Source organism: Cydia amplana, chromosome 25, assembly GCF_948474715.1.
Source record: "Cydia amplana chromosome 25, ilCydAmpl1.1, whole genome shotgun sequence".
NCBI lineage: Eukaryota > Metazoa > Arthropoda > Insecta > Lepidoptera > Tortricidae > Cydia > Cydia amplana.
In genome coordinates this window covers 3,786,439-3,809,069 of record NC_086093.1, presented here as the reverse complement: position 1 = coordinate 3,809,069, position 22,631 = coordinate 3,786,439, and the positions used below count along the sequence as shown (strand labels likewise).

At 41.1% G+C, this 22,631-nt stretch overlaps 1 protein-coding gene and 1 long non-coding RNA gene across 2 annotated transcripts in view; one reads left to right on the top strand and one right to left on the bottom strand.

The window, feature by feature from the left end:
- The window catches only part of LOC134659711 (uncharacterized), a 33,467-nt gene that overhangs the window by 7,586 nt on the left and 3,250 nt on the right, over positions 1-22,631 (bottom strand). The window contains exons 4-10 of the mRNA XM_063515404.1: positions 21,930-22,046; positions 21,005-21,124; positions 18,344-18,459; positions 16,667-16,858; positions 16,063-16,197; positions 13,380-13,517; positions 11,633-11,745 (exon numbers count right to left, since the gene is read on the bottom strand). Of these exons, the coding sequence (XP_063371474.1) occupies positions 11,633-11,745; positions 13,380-13,517; positions 16,063-16,197; positions 16,667-16,858; positions 18,344-18,459; positions 21,005-21,124; positions 21,930-22,046 (931 nt within the window). The remainder of the gene's footprint in view (positions 1-11,632; positions 11,746-13,379; positions 13,518-16,062; positions 16,198-16,666; positions 16,859-18,343; positions 18,460-21,004; positions 21,125-21,929; positions 22,047-22,631) is intronic.
- LOC134659713 (uncharacterized) overlaps positions 16,480-22,631 on the top strand; it is a 247,646-nt gene continuing 241,494 nt past the window's right edge. Inside the window, exon 1 of the long non-coding RNA XR_010097829.1 lies at positions 16,480-16,527. This is a non-coding gene — a long non-coding RNA (uncharacterized LOC134659713). The remainder of the gene's footprint in view (positions 16,528-22,631) is intronic.

Here is a 22,631-nt window from a genome sequence, read left to right as displayed (position 1 = left end):
AAAGTTATCCACGGTTAAAGCTTTTGAAGCTTTATTTCTAAGTACTTAGAGTTTATAGTCTTTGAAATAAGCTACATTATCGAATTAAGGTAGAACCGGCTGCAATACTTCATTAACGAAGGCTCATATTTGCTTGTAAATTCATACAAAATTTTAAGGACAGTAGACCTTATTAACCTCAAATACGGTGAATTTTATACGTCAAACCATGTGTCAAAATCAACTAAATTGTAGGCCCTCCCCAAACGTAGCCACCTATGTATGCATGTGGCCGTTGCTCTCCGCCTAATAGGTTGCCATGGGTATGCCAACCCCACCAATGCATCTACGGTTCCACTGTGGGGAGCAACGGCCACCATGTCTTGAGCTGCTGCCGTTGCGCTGGGAGGTTCCCACGGCACCATGTTCTTAATGACATCGTTAGGAGAGCCTTATTGTCAGAGTTACCTAATATCCCATGTATGCTTGAGCCGCCAGGCTTTAGCCGATCGGACGGCATAAGGTCTGACGACTAGACCCTGGTGCCGTGGGAAAGAGGTAAGTGCTTACTGTGGGACGCCACGTGCGTCAGTACTTTTACCGCCCCGCATCTTAGTCGTACAATGCGGTCGGCAGGAGCGGCTGCTGAGCATGCGGCGTCTCTTAAAAACCGGCCAAGTGCGAGTCGGACTAGCTCACGAAGGGTTCCGTACCATTAGGTACGCAAAAAACGGCAACAAAATCACGTTTGTTGTATGGGAGCTCCACTTAAATATTTATTTTATTTTGTTGTTAGTACTTATTATTTGTTGTTGGCAACAGAAATATATCATCTAAATAGACAGACAGACCGACGGACAGCGGAGTCTTAGTAATAGGGTCCCGTTTTTCCTGAAACCCTAAAAAGATAAATACTCGGCGCTGAGCGGGTATTTATTCGTCTCCCTCGGTGTCGAGACTTCGGGATGCTCCGGGAGCTGGGACCTCGCCTGTTTGAAAGCGGCCTTGACCCCCTCCGGATTTTTCCTGATGCAAAGACTGTCCATCGCAATCTAAGGCGGTCCTAGTTCCTTGCTACTCGTAAAGTCTGCAGCGATATTGATAGCCCACGCAGTGCAAGTGTTATACTTGGTCAACCAGATCTTGACAGTAGAAAAAGGCGGCAAATTTGAAAAATGTAGGCGCGAAGGGATATCGTTCCATAGAAAATTTGAATTTCGCGCCTTTTTTTACTGACAAGATTTGGTTGACCAGCTATATTTACCCGTCATAAATTCATAGAAGTTTGACGTTTAAAATGACGCTTGCACTGCGTGGGCTATCAAAATCGCTGCAGACTTTTCTCGGTCTGACTCTATTAACTACTCTATACAGGGCGGTACAAACTACAAACCTCGATGTCCAACATTTTTTTTTTATTTTATCACTACGTGGGCTACTACCAATATTTTTTTATATTAAGGCTAGATTTTAGGAAATAAAGTTGTGTATCAAAGAAGTAAAAAATAAAATTCGGCACCGAAGTCAGGCACCGAACGTCATCTCTAAGAATCTCCTAATAGCCCACGATATGAGGAAACTAAAAAAAAAATTGAACGTTGTGGTATAGACCATCCTGTATAGTTTGAGTGTTGGATTGCAACTAAATTAGTACGACGCTGTCATTTTCTATTACGCGATTACGTCCGATTTTACCCGAAAAACGAAGTGCATTCTTGTAAGTATAGTTGGTCAAACCAATTTGTCATTAAATAAGGACAATACAAACTATACTCATCCTTTTCTTTTGGGTGCTAGTACTAGTGTAAGACACAGATAGTATGTCTCTCTCTGTCTATATTTGAAATGAGACAGTGCTTTGACAAACGATATAACCTATTTGTATACTTGGTCAACCAGATCTTGACAGTAGAAAAAGGCGCCAAATTTGAAAAATGTAGGCGCGAAGGGATATCGTCCCATAGAAAATTTGAATTTCGCGCCTTTTTCTACTGACAAGGTTTGGTTGACCATCTATAGAAAAAAAATCAGCGATGTCAAATCGGCGACATGATAGATTTTCATTGTCAGTCAGGCTAAAAGTACAATGTAATATTAATTTAAAAATTCATTGCGTAACCTATACCTATAGGAAGAAAACAAACAAATAAATTGCATTAAATATATGCAGAACATGAGAACTATGAGAGTATGGATCACTCCATACGCAGAAGTGATTGATGGCTGAACATATATTCTGAAATTCGGCAACGCTATGAAGAAAAAATCCTTGGACGCCTATTCTCCACAGGAGAGGAAATATTGTCTGAAAAAAAAACTGCAAGAGCTGATTTTATACGCAGATAAAAAAGACGTTAGAGTTTATGGAGACATGACAGAAGACGCGGTATGCTGAAGAATATGTTGTCACAAAAGGAGCGACAGTCCGTTTAAATGTAAATATGTTGGAATGACCTTCAACTGGTGTCAGCGAGCTTGCCGTGATACCTTCACGAGCTAATCACAGCGGCGTATGATAAAATCATGGTTCCTACCAGGGATGTTCCGGATGCCGATTTTTTGACATCCGCGGACGCGGATGCGGATATTTAGTCTCACATCCGCGGATGCGGATGCGGATGCGGATGTCAAGATTAGGTACTTAGAAAACGTCAAATATCACATTTTTAGTATTATTTCATTAAAAAAAAACGAAACGTTTAGAATTTGAGCAAGAATATAGGTGCGTTATATTTACTAAACAGTAACTTGGCCGACTTTTCTGGATCTAGACGATTTCGTTATAGGTAATGACGTAATTTCCTAGCACTTACGCCGCCGCTAAGACATTCCTGTACCGACTTGTTCGACATCCGCATCCGCATAAGCTCCGCATCGATTTTATGCGGATGCGGATGCAGATGCGGATGTTGAAAATAATGCGGAAGTTCCGCGGTTGCGGATGCGGATGCGGATGTTCGCAACATCCCTGGTTCCTACTGTGCGAAACATTTAGGGCGCGTGTACACGGTGCCGCCTCCGCGCCGCTGCCGCGCCGCCGCCGCACCTTCGCGCTGTTTACACGAGACGCGTAAAGCCCGCTGCCGCGCCGCCGCTGCGCCGTCGCTGCACCTTCGCGCTATGTACACGAGACAAGTATAGTCCGCCGCCGCGCCGCCGCCGCGGGTTTTACGCGTCTCGTGTACATAGCGCGAAGGTGCGGCGGCGGCTCGGAGGAATAATCCAATATGGAGTGGTGACACGCACTAATTTCTATGTGAAAAATTCTGCCGTTTTCGGCGCGGGGGGCGAGGAACGCACACAAATAATGTAAACACTAATGCATTTTTTGCATGCGTCGCTACACACGCACACGACAAAATTATCAAACACTAGCATAAACTATATTCACACACATACAAGAACAAACACAGACAACCCTGTCCGTAAACGAGATGATGTCAGTTCTAAGTAAACGTAGAAGTGCGAGGGACTTGTCGATAATATTGTCGATATTTTATTGACTAAATTTTAACTGTCTGCTTTAGTCAATCATAACCATCAAAAACATTACATGTAAAAAGGTGCAAGTCTCGCAACGCTTCTACTACAAAAACGTTTTGAGATGTAATGCTAATGTGAAACCAAGTCAGTTATTTTAATCAGTGCCAGGGGGTGTTAAAACCGTATCAATAAGATATCTTTAATTTGTAATACGTGTAAAAAAATAAACGATATCGTTTACCTTTTTAAATGTGGCCACACTTTGCTTTGACTTGTCAATGTCATGTCATACGTCAAAGGTGGAAAGTGAGGTTAGAGAGATTGCAATGCCGCTTTAAATAATCGTCGTTATAATTGTTATTTGTTATTGAGAAAGGAGTGACTAAAGCAGGAATAAACTTTAAATGTCGTTTCTTTGTTTACAGGTCGGTATTTTTTGTAATAGTACATACATTGTAGGTTAACATTAAATCTTGTAGTATAAAAAATAAAACTTTGTTTACAGAGCAACACATGAAGTTATTCTTTCGTCCAATTCATATCAACAAAAGTGAAATCATCTTATATACGTATAATGACTTGGCCATCGCACAGCTGCATAATGACATAAGGATCATCGTCACCTATTAAAAATAATTCTAATTGAACATACCTAACGCTAGCGCTAATTGCAGTTTGAGCATTACACATATTTACGAGTACGGTACGAGTAAAGCATTATGTGCGATTGCCAAGTCATTATATGTATTACAAATTAAAGATATCTTATTGATACGGTTTTAACAGTCAGCCAGGGGCACTGATTAAAGTAACCGACTTGGTTTCACGTTACATCTCAGAACTTTTTGTAATAAAAGCGTTGCGAGACTTGCACCTTTTTACAAGTAATGTTTTTGATGGGATCTCATCTCTTTTTGTAGACAGTCCTTCTTTTCGGGTACTCATACCCATACTATGTATACATATATCATAACTAAACACATACTCACATCGTACATACATCGTAGTGTACCTTTTACTTTACCTACTATTTGTAGGAACTGCAACAGTAACTTTGTAACAGCATATATTTATATGGAATTACAAACTTACTTATGCAGTTCTTAGATCTTTAAATCATGACTGATATTGCGATATTTTTAGGTTTTCGATGGCTTGATAAGCTGAAAACTACTTATGTTTAAAATTTATTGCATCTTTTGGAAATCTAAAAAAAGAAATCAAAATAACAATATATTTACAATGTTCATATAGATTTTATCGATATTGGTTTTTATGGTGTCCCATCGCTAACTATGGTAGAGTGATACCAGAGTAATAAATTAAAAGTTCCTATTTATGGAAAATGACGGCAGTAAATACCTTAAAATAAATAAAATACAATACAAATATTGGACATGTCAAATAAAAAATATACGATAGAAACTAAGCGAAAAATGAATTTTTAAACAGTAGTAGGGTAGGTGCGTTAGTTTTCGTCCAGCTCTAGTTTTCGTCCACTTGGCGAAATTGAGTACATATAAATCTACATTGCTGCACAAATTTGGACTTAATGCAATCCTTAATGTCGAGACAATATACGAGTATCTATCTACATAAAAAATGTATTTGGCAAGTAGCAAATTAAGTATCAAATATGTTATTTGCTAATCTGTCATGTCATGTACGAAAACTAGAGACTAGAGCATGGACGGAAACTAGCACAATGACCCTATATCGGTAATATCACGTTATTTATGATTTATACTATTTATTTCATTGAATGGATTATGTTGATATAAAAATAAGGTGTTATAGAAAAATAATGTGTTATATAAATTATATAATAATAAGCAACGCAAATTAGAAGTTAGGTATACCTAATGAATATTTAGAAAGTCTTCTTTAAATATTACCCTAAATTAGATCTAGTACCATGAAGTGGTATCACTTTCAGATTGACAATGTTTTTTAGTTTTTTGCTAAATTAGTGCACTATTTGATAATATTTACATGTAATAGTACTTACATATGAAAAGAAACGTGTTCTTTAAGTAAGCTAGATGTGTCCGATCGGTTTTTACAGGAGAAAACGCTACAATTCGGCATTTTCTGCTCCTAACATTCCGCTTAGACTGACGTTTGCTGAATGGCGTATGACGTATGGCAACTAGTTTTATATAACCTCCTTGACCGGCGGCCGCCGACTTTTGGCAGAGGGGAACGCCTGTTAATGGCGGTTCCTGTTGGTTTATTATTCCGAGGGCGGCGGCGCGGAGGCAGCACCGTGTACACGCGCCCTTATGTGTATGGAATCGAAGCTGTTTCCGGCCTAACTCCAATCTGTGGCTAAATGTTTTGGTGCTTGTAGTTTTTAAGTATTCTGAATTAAATACTCTGATTTAAACATAATTAGATTGTTTTTTATTATTATTAATCTCTCTATTTTCACTTTATTGCACGAAACATAGGACGTTTTGCCAAATGGTATTCTCTACCAGTCAGGCGTAAGGCAAACAGAGATTGGTGTTGGTATGTAGGATATAAAAGCGACCGTATGTCGAACAGGTAATCTGGTTGCTGGCATTACATACATCTTTCGTGCTGGTATTTTATACTGTTAAATCGTACCTATGCTAAAAAAGTTACGAACTCTAAATGTGACGTCCTCAGAAAGTGGCGTTCTCAGAAAGTGACGTCCTCAGTGCTACATTATATCTTTAATTAAGTACTTTAAGATGTGCCGGCAATCCGTCGCCATGTTGAGTTTGAGGTCGGCGTCTAGGTCGGCACACAAATAGAGTGCCAAAGTCTTTGAGCACTCTATATATGTGCCGAAACTCCTCGATGGGCATATCAAAAGGGTTCCATGTATCCCTTATGGCACGTCGTTGAATTTTTCTTTGTTGATGCTTTTCTTCCATGGCAGCAGCTGCCAAGAAGAAATTATATCTTTGCCATCCCTACAAATAATGTAATGATATTCTTATATGAATACAAATGGAGTTCAAACTTCAAATAGTATATATTATATTTGAATAAAAAAAACTAATCCGGCCAAGTGCGAGTCCAAAATTTTAGACCCAGTAATTTCGGAGATAAAGGTGGGGGGGAGGGGGTAATTTTTTGGCTATTTTCTTAAATAACTTCTAACCTATTTATTGTACTTAAAAAAAATCGCTGTTAGCCTAGCGGTAAGAGCGTGCGACTTGCAATCCAGAGGTCGCGGGTTCAAACCCCGGCTCGTACCAATGAGTTTTTCGGAACTTATGTACGAAATATCATTTGATATTTACCAGTCCCTTTTCGGAGAAGGAAAACATCGTGAGGAAACCGGACTAATCCCAATACGGGCCTAGTTTATCCTCTGGGTTGGAAGGTCAGATGGCAGTCGCTTTCGTAAAAACTAGTGCCCACGCCAGTTCCTGGGATTAGCTGCCAAGCTGCCCAGGCTCCCATGAGCAGTGGCAAAATTCCGGGACAACGCGAGGAAGCCATGTCCGTCTTTGGGTGAGGGGTCACTAATTTACATATGTGTACTAAATTTCAACTTAATTGGTCTAGTCGTTTCCGTGAAAATAGGCTGTGACAGACGGACAGACAGACGCACGAGTGAACCCTAAAAATCGTATTTTTCACCACTTCTATACCATGAGAGCACCTTATCGTGCCCAGTGAGCACCACGATAAATTAATCAAAGGCTAGCCGTCAAAAATCGACTATATGTCTAACTATCCAACAAACGTAGCCATTTACCGTCTATCGCTGTCAAAGTGGACAAAACGGTATGAATGTTATAAAAATGTATAAATCTAGACAAGTGACTTTTATATCATTTAACTTATCCACTTATCAACTAAGTTTAAGTTGGAAAAGTAGACAAGTGACATATTATCCAACGAGCATGTTATGCAGTTAATCGTTTAACGACTATCGCTGTCAAAAGTGGAAAAGACGACAAATCAATAAGAACTGGATAAAATGCCAGTTTTATCATCATTTATACAACTATATCATTTATACAGTCGACCATCATAGCCCTAGGAATATGCGGGTCCTCTAATTCCATAGCGTTGGAGTTTGACTAAAAGACGGTGGTGACAGACGGTGTCAAAAGCTTTCGACATATCCAAAAGTAATACCCCAACTGGAATGGCTTTGTCTATACAGTCCGTAATTAAGTTATTTAACTTAAAGCACGCTAATGTTGTAGACTTTTTTTTTCGAAAACCGTTTTGCTCGTCCTTTAAAATGTTAAATTTGTCTAAGAAACGTTCGATTCTGTTGTACATGGCTCGTTCATAAATTTTTGCCACGACTGGGATTAATGTAATAGGACGGTAATTTCCTAATTCCGACTTGTTACCTTTTTTAAATATTGGTTTGACAACAGATTTTTTTAATATCGTAGGGAAAGTGCCTTGTTCGAAGGATTTGTTAATCAAATGCGATAGATGGAATGCCAGTATTGGTGAAATACTCTTTATGATTTTGGTCGGTATTTCGTCAAATCCAGTAGAGGGGGTATTTTTAAGAGAGCATATGATTTTATATATTTCACTCGGATCAGTAGGGTTTAGAAACATACTGTTTTGTTGAGATTTAAAGGTTATTGGCTTTGGGAATTGTTGGATGTTATTAGACGTTTGGTTTATATTAATATAATAATCATTAAATTCCTCTGCAATGTCTTGAGGCCTATGTAATTGGATGTCATGCCTGTCTGTAATACTAGTTATTTCTTTTTTGGATGTTTGATTGTAACTACCTTTGATTACGTTCCACGCAGCTTTGCATTTATTTGATGAGTTTGATATGAATTTAGTATTTTGTATTTTTTTCGAGTGAGAGATACATTTTTTAAGTATTCGTGTATAATTATGTAGCCGTTCTTTATTTAGGTCTTTATTTTGTGTACTTTTTTGATATTTAAGGAACAGTTTTCTTTTCGTAACACAACATCGCTTAAGTGATTTCGTAATCCATTTCAGCTTTCTATTTGCGTTAGATATTTTTATTTTTATTACAGGAAAGCAAAGATTGTGGAATAGTACTATAAGATCATGAAATACGGTAAAAGCTTTATTTGAACAATATTCATCATAAATTTCAGAGAATGAGAGCTGACTGACATGATTTTTAAATATGAGGATATTTTCTTCGCTATAGTCTCGTTTCGTAGAGTACCACTCGCGTATGTAATTATTTATTTTAGTGGGAAAAGTTACGATTTGAGCTGTGTTATGGTCTGAGAGGCCTAATTGTACAGTTGTCCCTTCCGCCGTTTTTATGCTGCTAATTATATGGTCTATGCAATTATTTTTGCGAGTAGGTTCATTTATATGACTAAACATATTATAGTTATCCAGAAGAGCAAAATAGTCCTTTGTTGTGTTATTTTTAATTAACGTATTAATGTTGAGATCGCCACATATAATAATTTTTTTACGACTTTTAGCTTTAGATCGGAGAAACTTTAGCATTTTTTCAAATTGTTTAAAAAATGAATTGATGTTCGAATCAGGAGTTCTGTATAGGCACACTACTATCAAATTACAGTTATGTATTTCGATGCCACAACATTCAAATTCTCGTTGGATAGAAAATGTTTGTATGATAGGTAGGTCATCTACATCAAGAGTTTTATCAGCCACTATGGCGACACCGCCTCGCTTCTTAGGTCTAGAGTAAAAGGAGACTAATTCATAGTCTTTGAGAACAAGATTGTTTTCGATGCCAGAGGACAGGAACGTTTCTGAGAGGCAGATTACATGTGGAGCAGTTCTTTCATTTTTAAAACTATCTAGAATTAATTCCAATTCGTCAACTTTTGATAAAATGCCAGCTATATTTTGGTGGAATAAGCGAAAAGTATCATGTTGAGTCACGAAAAGTCCGATTTTGTGAGACGCTTGCGTTTGTATCGTTTTGGTGGCTGCTGTCGGTAGAGACGCGTTGTTGTGAATGTTCAAGGTGTGCAGGCTCTTGAGACTGTAGAGCCTTTTCAGTTCGGGAATGTTCGGGGCGCGGCGACTGAGTACACGTAGGCTGCTGAGGTTGTAAGGCCTCCTGAGGCTGATTAGGGAGCTGAAGCTGTTTGGACTGTTGGTCCCCAAACTTCGAAGGCTGCTGCGATTGTGGGGGTTGCTGTGTCTTATCGTCGTCGATTACCCATTCTTGGCCATTTATGAATAATCGTCCATTCCGTATGACAGCGTGTTTGCCGTTCTTTCGGGCGTTTTGAAGGCAGTCTCTCATTTGATGTCTTTTTTTTAATGCTGTGCTGTCCAGTAGTTCTGCAACGGCGTACCCAGTATTATAAAAACAGGACGCATTATTAAGTACATATTTCTTCATACGTTGACTGATCAGTTCGATTATAAGCGGGCGGCGAGCATCTTTTTTTCCAATTCGTGCTATAGTTTCGATGTAAGGATTTATGTTTATTTGCAGTAGGTCGTAAAACATAGAGCTAATCCGCGGAAAAAGATCCTCTTCAGTCTCTCCAAAATACTCGTCTAGTCCATACAAAATAAACTTTTTTTCGTTTTGTGTAGTGGAAGATACCAAGCTCGCACTGGCTTGTAAATCGGCTATTTCTCTTTTTATTTTATTATTTTCATTCTGTAGGGTCCTTATTATTATGTTAGTGTCTTGTAATTGTTTTGTCAAATTTTGTTGCTGAGTGTCAAGCATATTATTTCTCTGTATGAAGTCATTTTTGACCTTATCAATAGCCGCAGTTATTTCTGAATGGATTAATTGTTTTATGTCTTTTTTAATGGCTTCATTGTGCTGAGTTAATTTAAAATCCAACAGGGTGCTAATCTGGTCGATTGTTATAGGTGGCTGACAGGAGTGACAGGATTGTCTGGGTTGGACTATGCTACTATTGTGTATATTTATCCGGGATTCGTCTGGAGTGATTTCATCCATCGATATATCTTGTGATGGGGTTACGTTATAAAAATTTCTTATGGGCGTATTATCATTTCTATTTCTCTTCGTGATATTCGAGCATGACGAGCAATTCCAACTACGCTCAAGATCTTGTTTGCTTAATAAATAATTTGATAGTGTCATGCCAAGACAATCATAATGGTAAGCATCGTTACATGCGACGCATCTTACTGTTACTGAGGGATCGGTTATTGGGTCATCACATCCAATGCACTTCATTTTACTTAATTTTTTCACTGTTATAATTGTTAATCAAAGATAAAGTCACTTTTGTTTTGCAGTCTCAATCACAATAAAGTAGTTATCAACACCGCATGTACATAATTATGTCGAATAAAAATAAATATAAAATAAAGAAATATAAAAAATAAGAAAGCAAAAAAAGATCGAAAAAAAAAAAGAAATGCAAAAAGTTTTTCAGTTCATTAGAATCGAACTCGGTCACTTTGCGTCACAGGCTCTATATAAACCGCACAGCCATGGATGTATTGATCTTATGGACGAATTTAAGGATCGTTAGATGTTTTTGACAAGAGACACAGTGATAAACAAGATCCTATGGCAGCGGTCAAAGTCCAAGTAATTTTAAACGTAGAAACGGTCACTTTTATATTTACAATGTTTATATTTCTATTCACTTGGCAGTTTTTATTGTTTATGTCACTGTATTTATGTATTTTAAACCGGTTGGTTTTCACTTAAAACATTTTTTTGTTAGAATTCAGTCTAAAAATAAACATTAGCAGGTCTGTAGTCTTTTGCATATTTACAACACTTCTTGGTCATACTGCACTTAGATAACACTTCCACAGTTTTCACGTATAGTTATTAACACGTCAGTCTTATTTTTATTTCATTTTGGCATAATTTACTATTTTTAGCAATAAAAGATCGCGGACCACTTGTTTCCGTGACAGCCAGCGCCATCTAGTATAACTATCAGTACCTATCAGTACTGCTACTTGACAATAGACGTAGCACAGACCGGAAAGTCTTATATTTGTGAGCATTAGACTTTCCGATCGGTGCTACATCTATTCTCAAGTAGCAGTCAGTACTGATAGTTCCGCTACTCGATGCTACATGTCGACTATGAAAATAATGGTCTTTTTGGTACCAAAACTGATGTATGGAGTGAGCAATTTATGTATTTTTTCTCTATGGTTTGACCAACTATATATGCACCCCCCCAGCATATATGAAGTAGATAGAAGCAGGAGTGAGTCCTACCTCCCGGCCCGGTCGTCGAGGCACTTCTGCGCGATCTTGGTCTGGTGCGACATCAGGTTGTACGCGTACTGCGTGATGGTGTCCGTGGGCGACTGTTTCAGTGTCTCCGTGTCCTGAAATAGACCAATAGGCTAGATGACAAATTCTAATTTATTATGGTATCAATCGATCAGGTTTGTTTTTAGGATCAAATGTCTATATGGAACCCATTGCATTAAAGCAATACAAAATTCAGGAATGATAGTCAAAGTCCGACAGCAGTCGTACTTCACTCGAGAAACGCTCCTATCATAACGATAAGTGAACGTGACGTCACTGTCACTGAGAGCCCATCTTGAAGTATGGACAAAACGAGAAAATTGCGTTTTTGTCGGTGAAATATTGCGTTTATTTATATAGCTGCCATCCAATTTTTTTTTGGATAAAATGAGGAATCGAATGGTAACCTTACTTTTTTCCTTATTGGAACTTAAATTCAACATGTGTCATCAATCATAATCAGGGATGTTGCGGATGCAGATTTTTTGACATCCGCGGATGCGGATATTTAAAGGCTCACATCCAAGATTAGGTACTTAGAAAACGTCAAATATTAAATTTTTAGTATTTTTTTATTAAAAAAAAAACGAAACGTTTAGTATTTGAGCAAGAATATAGGAGCGTTATATGTAATAAACATTAACTTCGCCGACTTTTCTGGATCTAGACGAATTCGTTATAGGTAATGACGAAATTACCTAGCCCTTACGCCGCCGCTAAGACGTTCCTGTACCGACTTGTTCGACATCCGCATCCGCATAAGCTCCGCATCGATTTTATGCGGATGTTGAAAATAATGCGGAAGTTCCGCGGTTGCGAATGCGGATGTTCGCAACATCCCTGATAATAATCCCTGTTTATATACAATCTAATTTGGTTGCCGGGGGTCGTACTGTGTAATGATGTCATACTTGGTTGTAAACTCGTACCTGATAATTTTCTGTTTTTCGATGATAACTTTTTATGGTGTTGACAAAGATCATACAATTTGGGGGATACGTCCTCAACAAATTTCCAAGATCGTTCCTAAATTACATAGGTTTGTGACTGCGGACCAGGGTTTGGAACTTGGCCATCAGTCGCTCTAGACCCTGATAGTCTTACCCGGAGCCTGCTGACTGCGAAACTTCGTCTCTCATCTTCCAACTGGTTGGCCACGTTGAAGAACAGAGACACAAACTCATCTGGCTGCATCTGACTGCGGACCAGGGTTTGGAACTTGGTCACCAGTCGCTCTAGACCCTGATAGTCTTACCCGGAGCCTGCTGACTGCGAAACTTCGTCTCTCATCTTCCAACTGGTTGGCCACGTTGAAGAACAGAGACACAAACTCATCCGGCTGCATCTGCCTGCGTACCAGGGTTTGGAACTTGGCCATCAGTCGCTCTAGACCCTGATAGTCTTACCCGGAGCCTGCTGACTGCGAAGCTTCGTCTCTCATCTTCCAACTGGTTGGCCACGTTGAAGAACAGAGACACAAACTCATCTGGCTGCATCTGACTGCGGACCAGGGTTTGGAACTTGGTCACCAGTCGCTCTAGACCCTGATAGTCTTACCCGGAGCCTGCTGACTGCGAAACTTCGTCTCTCATCTTCCAACTGGTTGGCCACGTTGAAGAACAGAGACACAAACTCATCCGGCTGCATCTGCCTGCGTACCAGGGTTTGGAACTTGGCCATCAGTCGCTCTAGACCCTGATAGTCTTACCCGGAGCCTGCTGACTGCGAAGCTTCGTCTCTCATCTTCCAACTGGTTGGCCACGTTGAAGAACAGAGACACAAACTCATCCGGCTGCATCTGACTGCGGACCAGGGTTTGGAACTTGGTCACCAGTCGCTCTAGACCCTGAAATGTAAATAATCAATTTCAATTTTAAGTTTTATACATAGATTGTAAAATTCCAAAGTAGCCTTGTCTTTTAAATCGGCGATATTATTTTTACGGTCTCATATTATGAGACCTGATAAAAACAAAACTGACACCACTATCTAATAAAACGCTCACGAAGACACCGTCATGCAAATGCACAGGTTTTTGACGTTACGGTGTCAATCACCGCCCTCTAGGAAACCGCGCCATTTGGTTTAGTGGTCATGGACACCCTTCTAGTGACGTCATTCACAGCTGTATTACCGCTATATAACGGCACCGCTTTCCTAGGAAACCAGAACTTTAGGCCCAAGCAGTCTCGTCACTTAAAAACATGAGGTATATCCTTAAAAGTCCTATTATTCTGTCCAGGACTTTATTAATGATAATAATCTTTATTGACTAAACCTACAACCTACATACCAAATCTGTAAATATTATTAAGTTTGTAAATAATTGTTATAGTTGCATGATATTATTTAAGTTTTATTTTTATTTTTTATTTAAATTTTTAATTTTAATTATAATTTATATTCATATACAATGTAAATTGTGACTGAATAAAAAATGAAATGAAATGAAAATTCCTGTCAGTATCAATGACGGTCCAAAAATCATCTCAGTTGCACTATGAAGGTGGTATAATGTTACCTTGTGCAGGATGTTAGTATAGTTGTCCGGTTCCAGCCAGGAGTCCAGCTTGGCGACTGCCCCCCCCGGCCGGGTCAGTGACTCCTACAAGCGCAGAGTGCCGGCCCCAGTGCCGATTATACCTCGTTTATAATCATCTCAGTTGCTCTATGGTGGTGGTATAATGTTACCTTGTGCAGGATGTTAGTATAGTTGTCCGGTTCCAGCCAGGAGTCCAGCTTGGCGACTGCCCCCCCCGGCCGAGTCAGCGACTCCCACAAGCGCAGAGTGCCGGCCCCAGTGCCGATTATACCTCGTTTATAATCATCTCAGTTGCTCTATGGTGGTGGTATAATGTTACCTTGTGCAGGATGTTAGTATAGTTGTCCGGTTCCAGCCAGGAGTCCAGCTTGGCGACTGCCCCCCCCGGCCGAGTCAGCGACTCCCACAAGCGCAGAGTGCCGGCCCCAGTGCCGATTATACCTCGTTTATAATCATCTCAGTTGCTCTATGGTGGTGGTATAATGTTACCTTGTGCAGGATGTTAGTATAGTTGTCCGGTTCCAGCCAGGAGTCCAGCTTGGCGACTGCCCCCCCCGGCCGAGTCAGCGACTCCCACAAGCGCAGAGTGCCGGCCCCAGTGCCGATTATACCTCGTTTATAATCATCTCAGTTGCTCTATGGTGGTGGTATAATGTTACCTTGTGCAGGATGTTAGTATAGTTGTCCGGTTCCAGCCAGGAGTCCAGCTTGGCGACTGCCCCCCCCGGCCGAGTCAGCGACTCCCACAAGCGCAGAGTGCCGGCCCCAGTGCCGATTATACCTCGTTTATAATCATCTCAGTTGCTCTATGGTGGTGGTATAATGTTACCTTGTGCAGGATGTTAGTATAGTTGTCCGGTTCCAGCCAGGAGTCCAGCTTGGCGACTGCCCCCCCCGGCCGAGTCAGCGACTCCCACAAGCGCAGAGTGCCGGCCCCAGTGCCGATTATACCTCGTTTATAATCATCTCAGTTGCTCTATGGTGGTGGTATAATGTTACCTTGTGCAGGATGTTAGTATAGTTGTCCGGTTCCAGCCAGGAGTCCAGCTTGGCGACTGCCCCCCCCGGCCGGGTCAGTGACTCCTACAAGCGCAGAGTGCCGGCCCCAGTGCCGATTATACCTCGTTTATAATCATCTCAGTTGCTCTATGGTGGTGGTATAATGTTCCCTTGTGCAGGATGTTAGTATAGTTGTCCGGTTCCAGCCAGGAGTCCAGCTTGGCGACTGCCCCCCCCGGCCGGGTCAGTGACTCCTACAAGCGCAGAGTGCCGGCCCCAGTGCCGATTATACCTCGTTTATAATCATCTCAGTTGCTCTATGGTGGTGGTATAATGTTACCTTGTGCAGGATGTTAGTATAGTTGTCCGGTTCCAGCCAGGAGTCCAGCTTGGCGACTGCCCCCCCCGGCCGAGTCAGCGACTCCCACAAGCGCAGAGTGCCGGCCCCAGTGCCGATTATACCTCGTTTATAATCATCTCAGTTGCTCTATGGTGGTGGTATAATGTTACCTTGTGCAGGATGTTAGTATAGTTGTCCGGTTCCAGCCAGGAGTCCATCTTGGCGACTGCCCCCCCCGGCCGGGTCAGTGACTCCTACAAGCGCAGAGTGCCGGCCCCAGTGCCGATTATACCTCGTTTATAATCATCTCAGTTGCTCTATGGTGGTGGTATAATGTTACCTTGTGCAGGATGTTAGTATAGTTGTCCGGTTCCAGCCAGGAGTCCAGCTTGGCGACTGCCCCCCCCGGCCGAGTCAGCGACTCCCACAAGCGCAGAGTGCCGGCCCCAGTGCCGATTATACCTCGTTTATAATCATCTCAGTTGCTCTATGGTGGTGGTATAATGTTACCTTGTGCAGGATGTTAGTATAGTTGTCCGGTTCCAGCCAGGAGTCCAGCTTGGCGACTGCCCCCCCCGGCCGAGTCAGCGACTCCCACAAGCGCAGAGTGCCGGCCCCAGTGCCGATTATACCTCGTTTTAGGACCTGGAAAGAAAAACAGAATAATATAGAGGTACAGTCAACTGGATGCCCGGCACACGGAAACATGGTCGCCCTAAATCGACTTGGCGCCGTTCTGTGGAACAAGAGCTGGGTGTATTGGGGATGGGATGGGAGGAAAAGATTAAATTTATTTTAGTTAATTTAAAAGATTCGAGCCCTACACCCCAGGGGTAACAGATGGAAAGAAGAAGAAGAGACAGTCAACTGGGGTGAATCAGGACAAAATTTAAAACGTGATTTACCTGACAATTTCAGTTACAGTTACAGTTTTGGTACTATAAATACTATTATTTTCGTAGTCGACATCTAGATGTCGTAGCAGTACTGATAATTCCGCTACTCGATTCTAGATGTCGACTGTGAAAATAATAGTCTTTTTGGTACCAAAACTGATGTATGGAGAACTCTATGTATTTTTTCCTCTATGGGTTGAGGCATCTTGTTTAGTCACCTGCAGCTGTGCCGGCGTGTGTTCGCCGCGCAGCAGCGCCAGGGCGTAGGTCTTGGTCCGCGCGGCCACGTCGTCAGCCGCTAGGGTCGCGTCCTCGCGCCGCGCCCACTCCCCGCACAGCCGGGCGCACGCGCGCGCCGCCTGCCACACCGAGCACGTCACGTGCGACGACGGAAACGCCGAGCGGACGGACTGACGGACAAACAATATTCACATTATCATATGGTCACAGAATAACAGTACTGCCGTACAGAAACGACACTTCCCACAAAACCGAAGTTTGACAGCGATTCAGGGACGAATCGTGCTGTCCCATTCTATAGTTCGTTTTTAGGGTTCCGTAGCCAAATGGCAAAAAACGGAACCCTTATAGATTCGTCATGTCTGTCTGTCCGTCTGTATGTCACAGCCACTTTTTTCCGAAACTATAAGACCTATACTGTTGAAACGTGGTAAGTAGATGTATTCTGTGAACCGCATTACGATTTTCACACAAAAAAAGAAAAAAATATATTTTTTGGGGGTTCCCCATACTTAGAACTGAAACTCAAAAATAATTTTTTCATCAAACCCATACGTCTTCAAAAATGATATTGAGGTTTCTAATATCATTTTTTTCTAAACTGAATAGTTTGCGCGAGAGACACTTCCAAAGTGGTAAAATGTGTGTCCCCCCCTCTGTAACTTCTAAAATAAGAGAATGATAAAACTAAAAAAAATATACGATGTACATTACCATACAAACTTCCACCGAAAATTGGTTTGAACGAGATCTAGTAATTATTGTTTTTTTAATACGTCATAAATCCCCTAAATACGGAACCCTTCATGGGCGAGTCCGACTCGCACTTGGCCGTTTTTTTAGCATTAGAAAGGTAAACAATCTTGACGTGTCTTTTTATTTAAAATCACCATTGAACATTAAATAAGTCACAGCAAATATGTTGGAATTATAAATCGATAACGAACTAACGACAATTAAGGTTGTCAAAATTCAAGTTGTCTGTGGTCATACACGCAAAGGGACGTTAAGTTGTGTCAACCCTAATAATTGCACGGAGCAATGCTAAGCCGAACGGAGCCGAGTTTGCCCGAAGTCAGGAGTGTCTCCCCACTGGTTATACCTCCTACAGATACATAGTGCAGCCATACTCTAAGTGTGTTCCGCGGAACCCTAGGGTTCCGCGACACCCCTGCAGGGGTTCCGCAAGAATTTAGAACACTATGCTTTAATCGCCTCGAAAATGTTTACTATGCCGCCACCGTATTGTAGGGTTCCATCAAGTATTTCGTTTTCCAAAAGGGTTCCGTCAAAAAAAAAAGATTGAGAACCGCTGACATAGTGTATTACTATACTTAGGTTAAAAGGTTATAGTTTCGTATACCTCGTATCACAGAATAAATAATAGTACTAGGTACAGAAGACCCACTCTCTAACAAAACGCGTCTATTACGATCAGCACAGATATGGCCGCTAGGTGGCGACAGCGCCACGCGCGGCTTATGGCTAGCCACCAAAACTGGTGTGGAACGGATGTACTTTTAGCTACCTGTAGCAAAGCGACGAAATCGCGGAGTGAGACACGCCTGCTAGTATGGCATCGCAAAGAATCGAAATTGATACATTAAATTTGTCACAAAATGATATGTTGTCTGTCGAAAGATAGGCTGACTTACCTGCTGACATTTGGTAGGGTCCGCCACGACGCACCGCACTTGCCGCCATGCCGGGTTACACGACTTGAAAGTGTCAAGGAGCCAAGTCAGATCGTCACCAATCAACGCAGATATACCTACACAAATGAAAGATATTTTAATTAGTAATTACCCTATTATAATAATAATAATATAATTTCTTTATTCAGATAACTTATGATCCATTGGTGTTAAGTACAAAGTGACTTAAAATCTATTGTTAATATTTAAAATACTAATACATAAGTTATAAATAAATGAAATAGAAATTTACAATAAATTATATTAATCAAAATTAAAAATTTGTATAATCACAATAAATAAATAAATAAAATCACATTATATTGAACCCTCAGGGCACTGAGCGCCTTCTGAGTACAGTTGAACCACAGGCTGCTCGTATAGAAACTCTGACAGAACGCTTTAAATAGAGTGATCTTGACTTGATCCGAGCAACGAGCAAACCTGCGGGCCAACAAAAATAACAACAACAAAAATTATAGGGGTCTTCAAACTTTGACCTTTGGAGCAGGGATGTTGCGGATGCAGATTTTTTGACATCCGCGGATGCGGATGCAGATGCGGATATTTAAAGGCTCACATCCGCGGATGCGGATGCGGATGTCAAGATTAGGTACTTAGAAAACGTCAAATATTACATTTTTAGTATATTTTTATTTAAAAAAAACGAAACGTTTAGTATTTGAGCAAGAATATAGGTGCGTTATATTTAATAAACAGTAACTTCGCCGACTTTTCTGGATCTAGACGATTTCGTTATAGGTAATGACGAAATTACCTAACACTTACGCCGCCGCTAAGACGTTCCTGTACCGACTTGTTCGACATCCGCATCCGCATAAGCTCCGCATCGATTTTATGCGGATGCGGATGTTGAAAATAATGCGGAAGTTCCGCGGTTGCGGATGCGGATGCGGATGTTCGCAACATCCCTGCTTTGGAGTTAACTTTAACAGTTGACGAGGCAGTGAATCAACATCTACACAACCTGTGGAATTCGAGGCAATACGTTTTCTTAGGGCGGTTACAGACTAGCGTTTTATACGAACGTACGCGCGTGTAGGGAAAAGTAACGCGCGTAACGCCGAAATCACCATATATGCGCAAAAAACTACGCTACTCTGAAACCGCTCTTAAGGCTTCGTCACACAGCCGCGTTTTCCGGGCGGCGCGTGAGCGGGGCGCGCCGCTTTTACATATAAAACGCTCACGCCCCGCCCGAAAAACGCGCCTGAAGCCGAAGCCTTGAAACCGCTCTCAAGGCTTCGTCACACAGGCGCGTTTTCCGGGCGGCGCGTGAGCGGGGCGCGCCGCTTTTACATATAAAACGCTCACGCCCCGCGCGGAAAACGCGCCTGTGTCAAAGGCTTTAGACTGTTTCTACTATTAATAACCATTTTAAAACACTGATGTCATCACATCGTCGAATCTGTCAGTATAGTTTGTAGCTTTCTAATAGACCCCGACGGCTAATCCTATTGTCTATTGTTAGTAAAACCGCTCGTGCCACGTGCCACAACCACCTGCATAAAAAATCGCTCGTTCACTTTACCCAGGTAATTGAATTACAACTCCTAAGGAAATTGCAATAAGATTCAAAATGAACTAATGGATAAATATTTTGTACCGATGTGTGTGGTCAGTACTTAGGTTACTGAGTGCCGGCGAGTCGAACGTTACAGAACCAGTCTAAAATGTGTCATTGAGATGCGTAACAAAGGCGCGTTATCGGAGAGCGCAACTACACTGGTTTTTTGAGCGTTGGACTAGCCCGCGCTCAGGTGCCAATTAGAATAAATAAGACCCTTTTTTGCAGGTAAAAAAAAAAATTAAAATTAAAATTATTTATTTTCGTAAAATATACAAGTGTTTATAAAGTAGGGGATAGTGCTGCCCGGTAAGCAAAATTTGCCTGTGTTGGGCAACACCGCTCTTCCTTAATTAACAGATTGTTACACGAAAATTTCAAGTACTAGTTTAAGTAAGTGTAATAGTATAACATATGTATACAATTTAGATCATATAAAGGAGCCAGTAAGTGTGTGTGTGTGTGTGTGTGTGTGTGTGTGTGTCTTTGTGGCTGTATAAGTATGGATGGATTGTATGCATATACTTAGTTTATAAAGTTGATGTGTGAATCTCTAGTTAGTTATAGTGTCTGGTTAGTTTTGTAAGTCTTCTATTTCATTGTAGCTTTTTGATTTTAACCATTTTGTAATTGTTGATTTGCAATCGTAGTAAAGTTTTGGGTAAATATTTAGGCACCTATTGACTTTGTTGTAAATGTGACTAGACTTCAAATTGTATTGTGAGCGTGCAAACTTGGTTTTAGTTTTAGTTATATTAGCAACGTTTTTTATTGTCCTTCTAGAAAAATAGTCGGCACTGTAGGAAAGGGTTTTATGTTTTTTTTAAAGTAATTTGTAGAATATATAGTTTTCTTATTGATAATACGTCGCTTAGTTGGTATAATGATTCTGTAGGGTAACGGATTTTTTTTAAATACATTGTTTTTAAGAGTGCACGCTAAGGTAAGTAGCAAGTGCGGTTTTACTGAACAATAGACAATAGGATAAGCCTTCGGGCTCTACTAGAAAGCTACAAACTATATGGTCAACATACCCGCGCTGACGATGACCGACTTCCCATTTCCGTCTTCAGCTAAAAACAGGGTGACGTTGTGTTTCACGCTGGGGCTGCCCGACCCGCCCACCGTTGGGATGGTGCTGTTGAACTCGATGCCTGTACGAAAATAACAAGATAAGATAAGATAAAAGATAGTTTATTAAAGTAGGCATATTACAATGCGCTTATGAACGTCAAATAAAGCTACACCGGCTCCAACCCTACACCTCTGCCCCGAGAAGATTTAAAATTTAAATCTCCCATCAATTGGAGGAGGGTATCCCAATATGGGACCGGCAACAAACTCGGCGGGACACATCTTTTCGAAAAATTACATACTATACTAGCGACCCGCCGCGGCTACGCACGGGGTAACAAATTATACATAAACCTTCCTCTTGACTCACTCTATCTATTAAAAAAAACCGCATCAAAATCCGTTGCGTAGTTTTAAAGATCTAAGCATACAGACAGACAGCGGGAAGCGACTTTGTGTTTAGGGTTCCGTACCCAAGGGTAAAAACGGGACCCTATTACTAAGACTCCGCTGTCCGTCCGTCCGTCCGTCCGTCTGTCCGTCCGTCCGTCCGTCCGTCCGTCCGTCCGTCTGTCACCAGGCTGTATCTCACGAACCGTGATAGCTAGACAGTTGAAATTTTCACAGATGATGTATTCCTGTTGCCGCTATAACAACAAATAATAAAAACAGAATAAAATAAAGATTTAAGTGGGGCTCCCATACAACAAACGTGATTTTTGACCGAAGTAAAGCAACGTCGGGCGGGGTCAGTACTTGGATGGGTGACCGTTTTTTGCTTGTTTTGCTCTATTTTTTGTTGATGGTGCGGAACCCTCCGTGCGCGAGTCCGTCTCGCACTTGGCCGGTTTTATACTATGTAGTGATAAGAGTTCTAACATGTACCTGTTTCAATGCAGAGGAACTGAGGCACAGCGTTGAAGGCCATCTGCATGCTAGGAGTGGTGAGGTACACACACTGGATACAGCCGGATGGCGAATGCAGTAGCTTCACTCCGGCATCTGCACATCAAGAAACAGTTACATTATAATATTACCGGAGTAAGGCATTCCTAAGGCTGGGGTACTTATACCCCACATATACAAACTATTTGTTTGCTATAGCAAACTTTTGAGAAAATGAGCCGACCACACTAGCAATCCCGTTTCTAGCATCTCAAAGAACCGCAAATATTGTTTTCAGTATCCTAAAAACTTTTAAGAAATTAAAACAGGTCCATATGCTTATGACTATTTATCGCAACTAAAACAGCGAGCTCATCATAGGTACATATAGGTATGCAGTATGCATGTGTAGATGCGTATAGCCAATCAAATTTCGACTTAACACATTCATTGCCACCCAGCCAAACAAGACATCTGCGCCAGGCCACAAAAATTTCATCATATAAAGCTGTAGTACCACGATCCCGACTATCCGGTCGTCCGGCCTGGGAACGAAATCATAAATACCCGATAGTCGGGGTTTCGGCACTGAATAAAATACTAACTAACCTAACTTGAAACTAGTATAAGTAACGAAACTGGGTCCTGTAACACAGGGTTTCCTAGATCCGGACACAGGGACGTGATTTACTGTATGTCTAA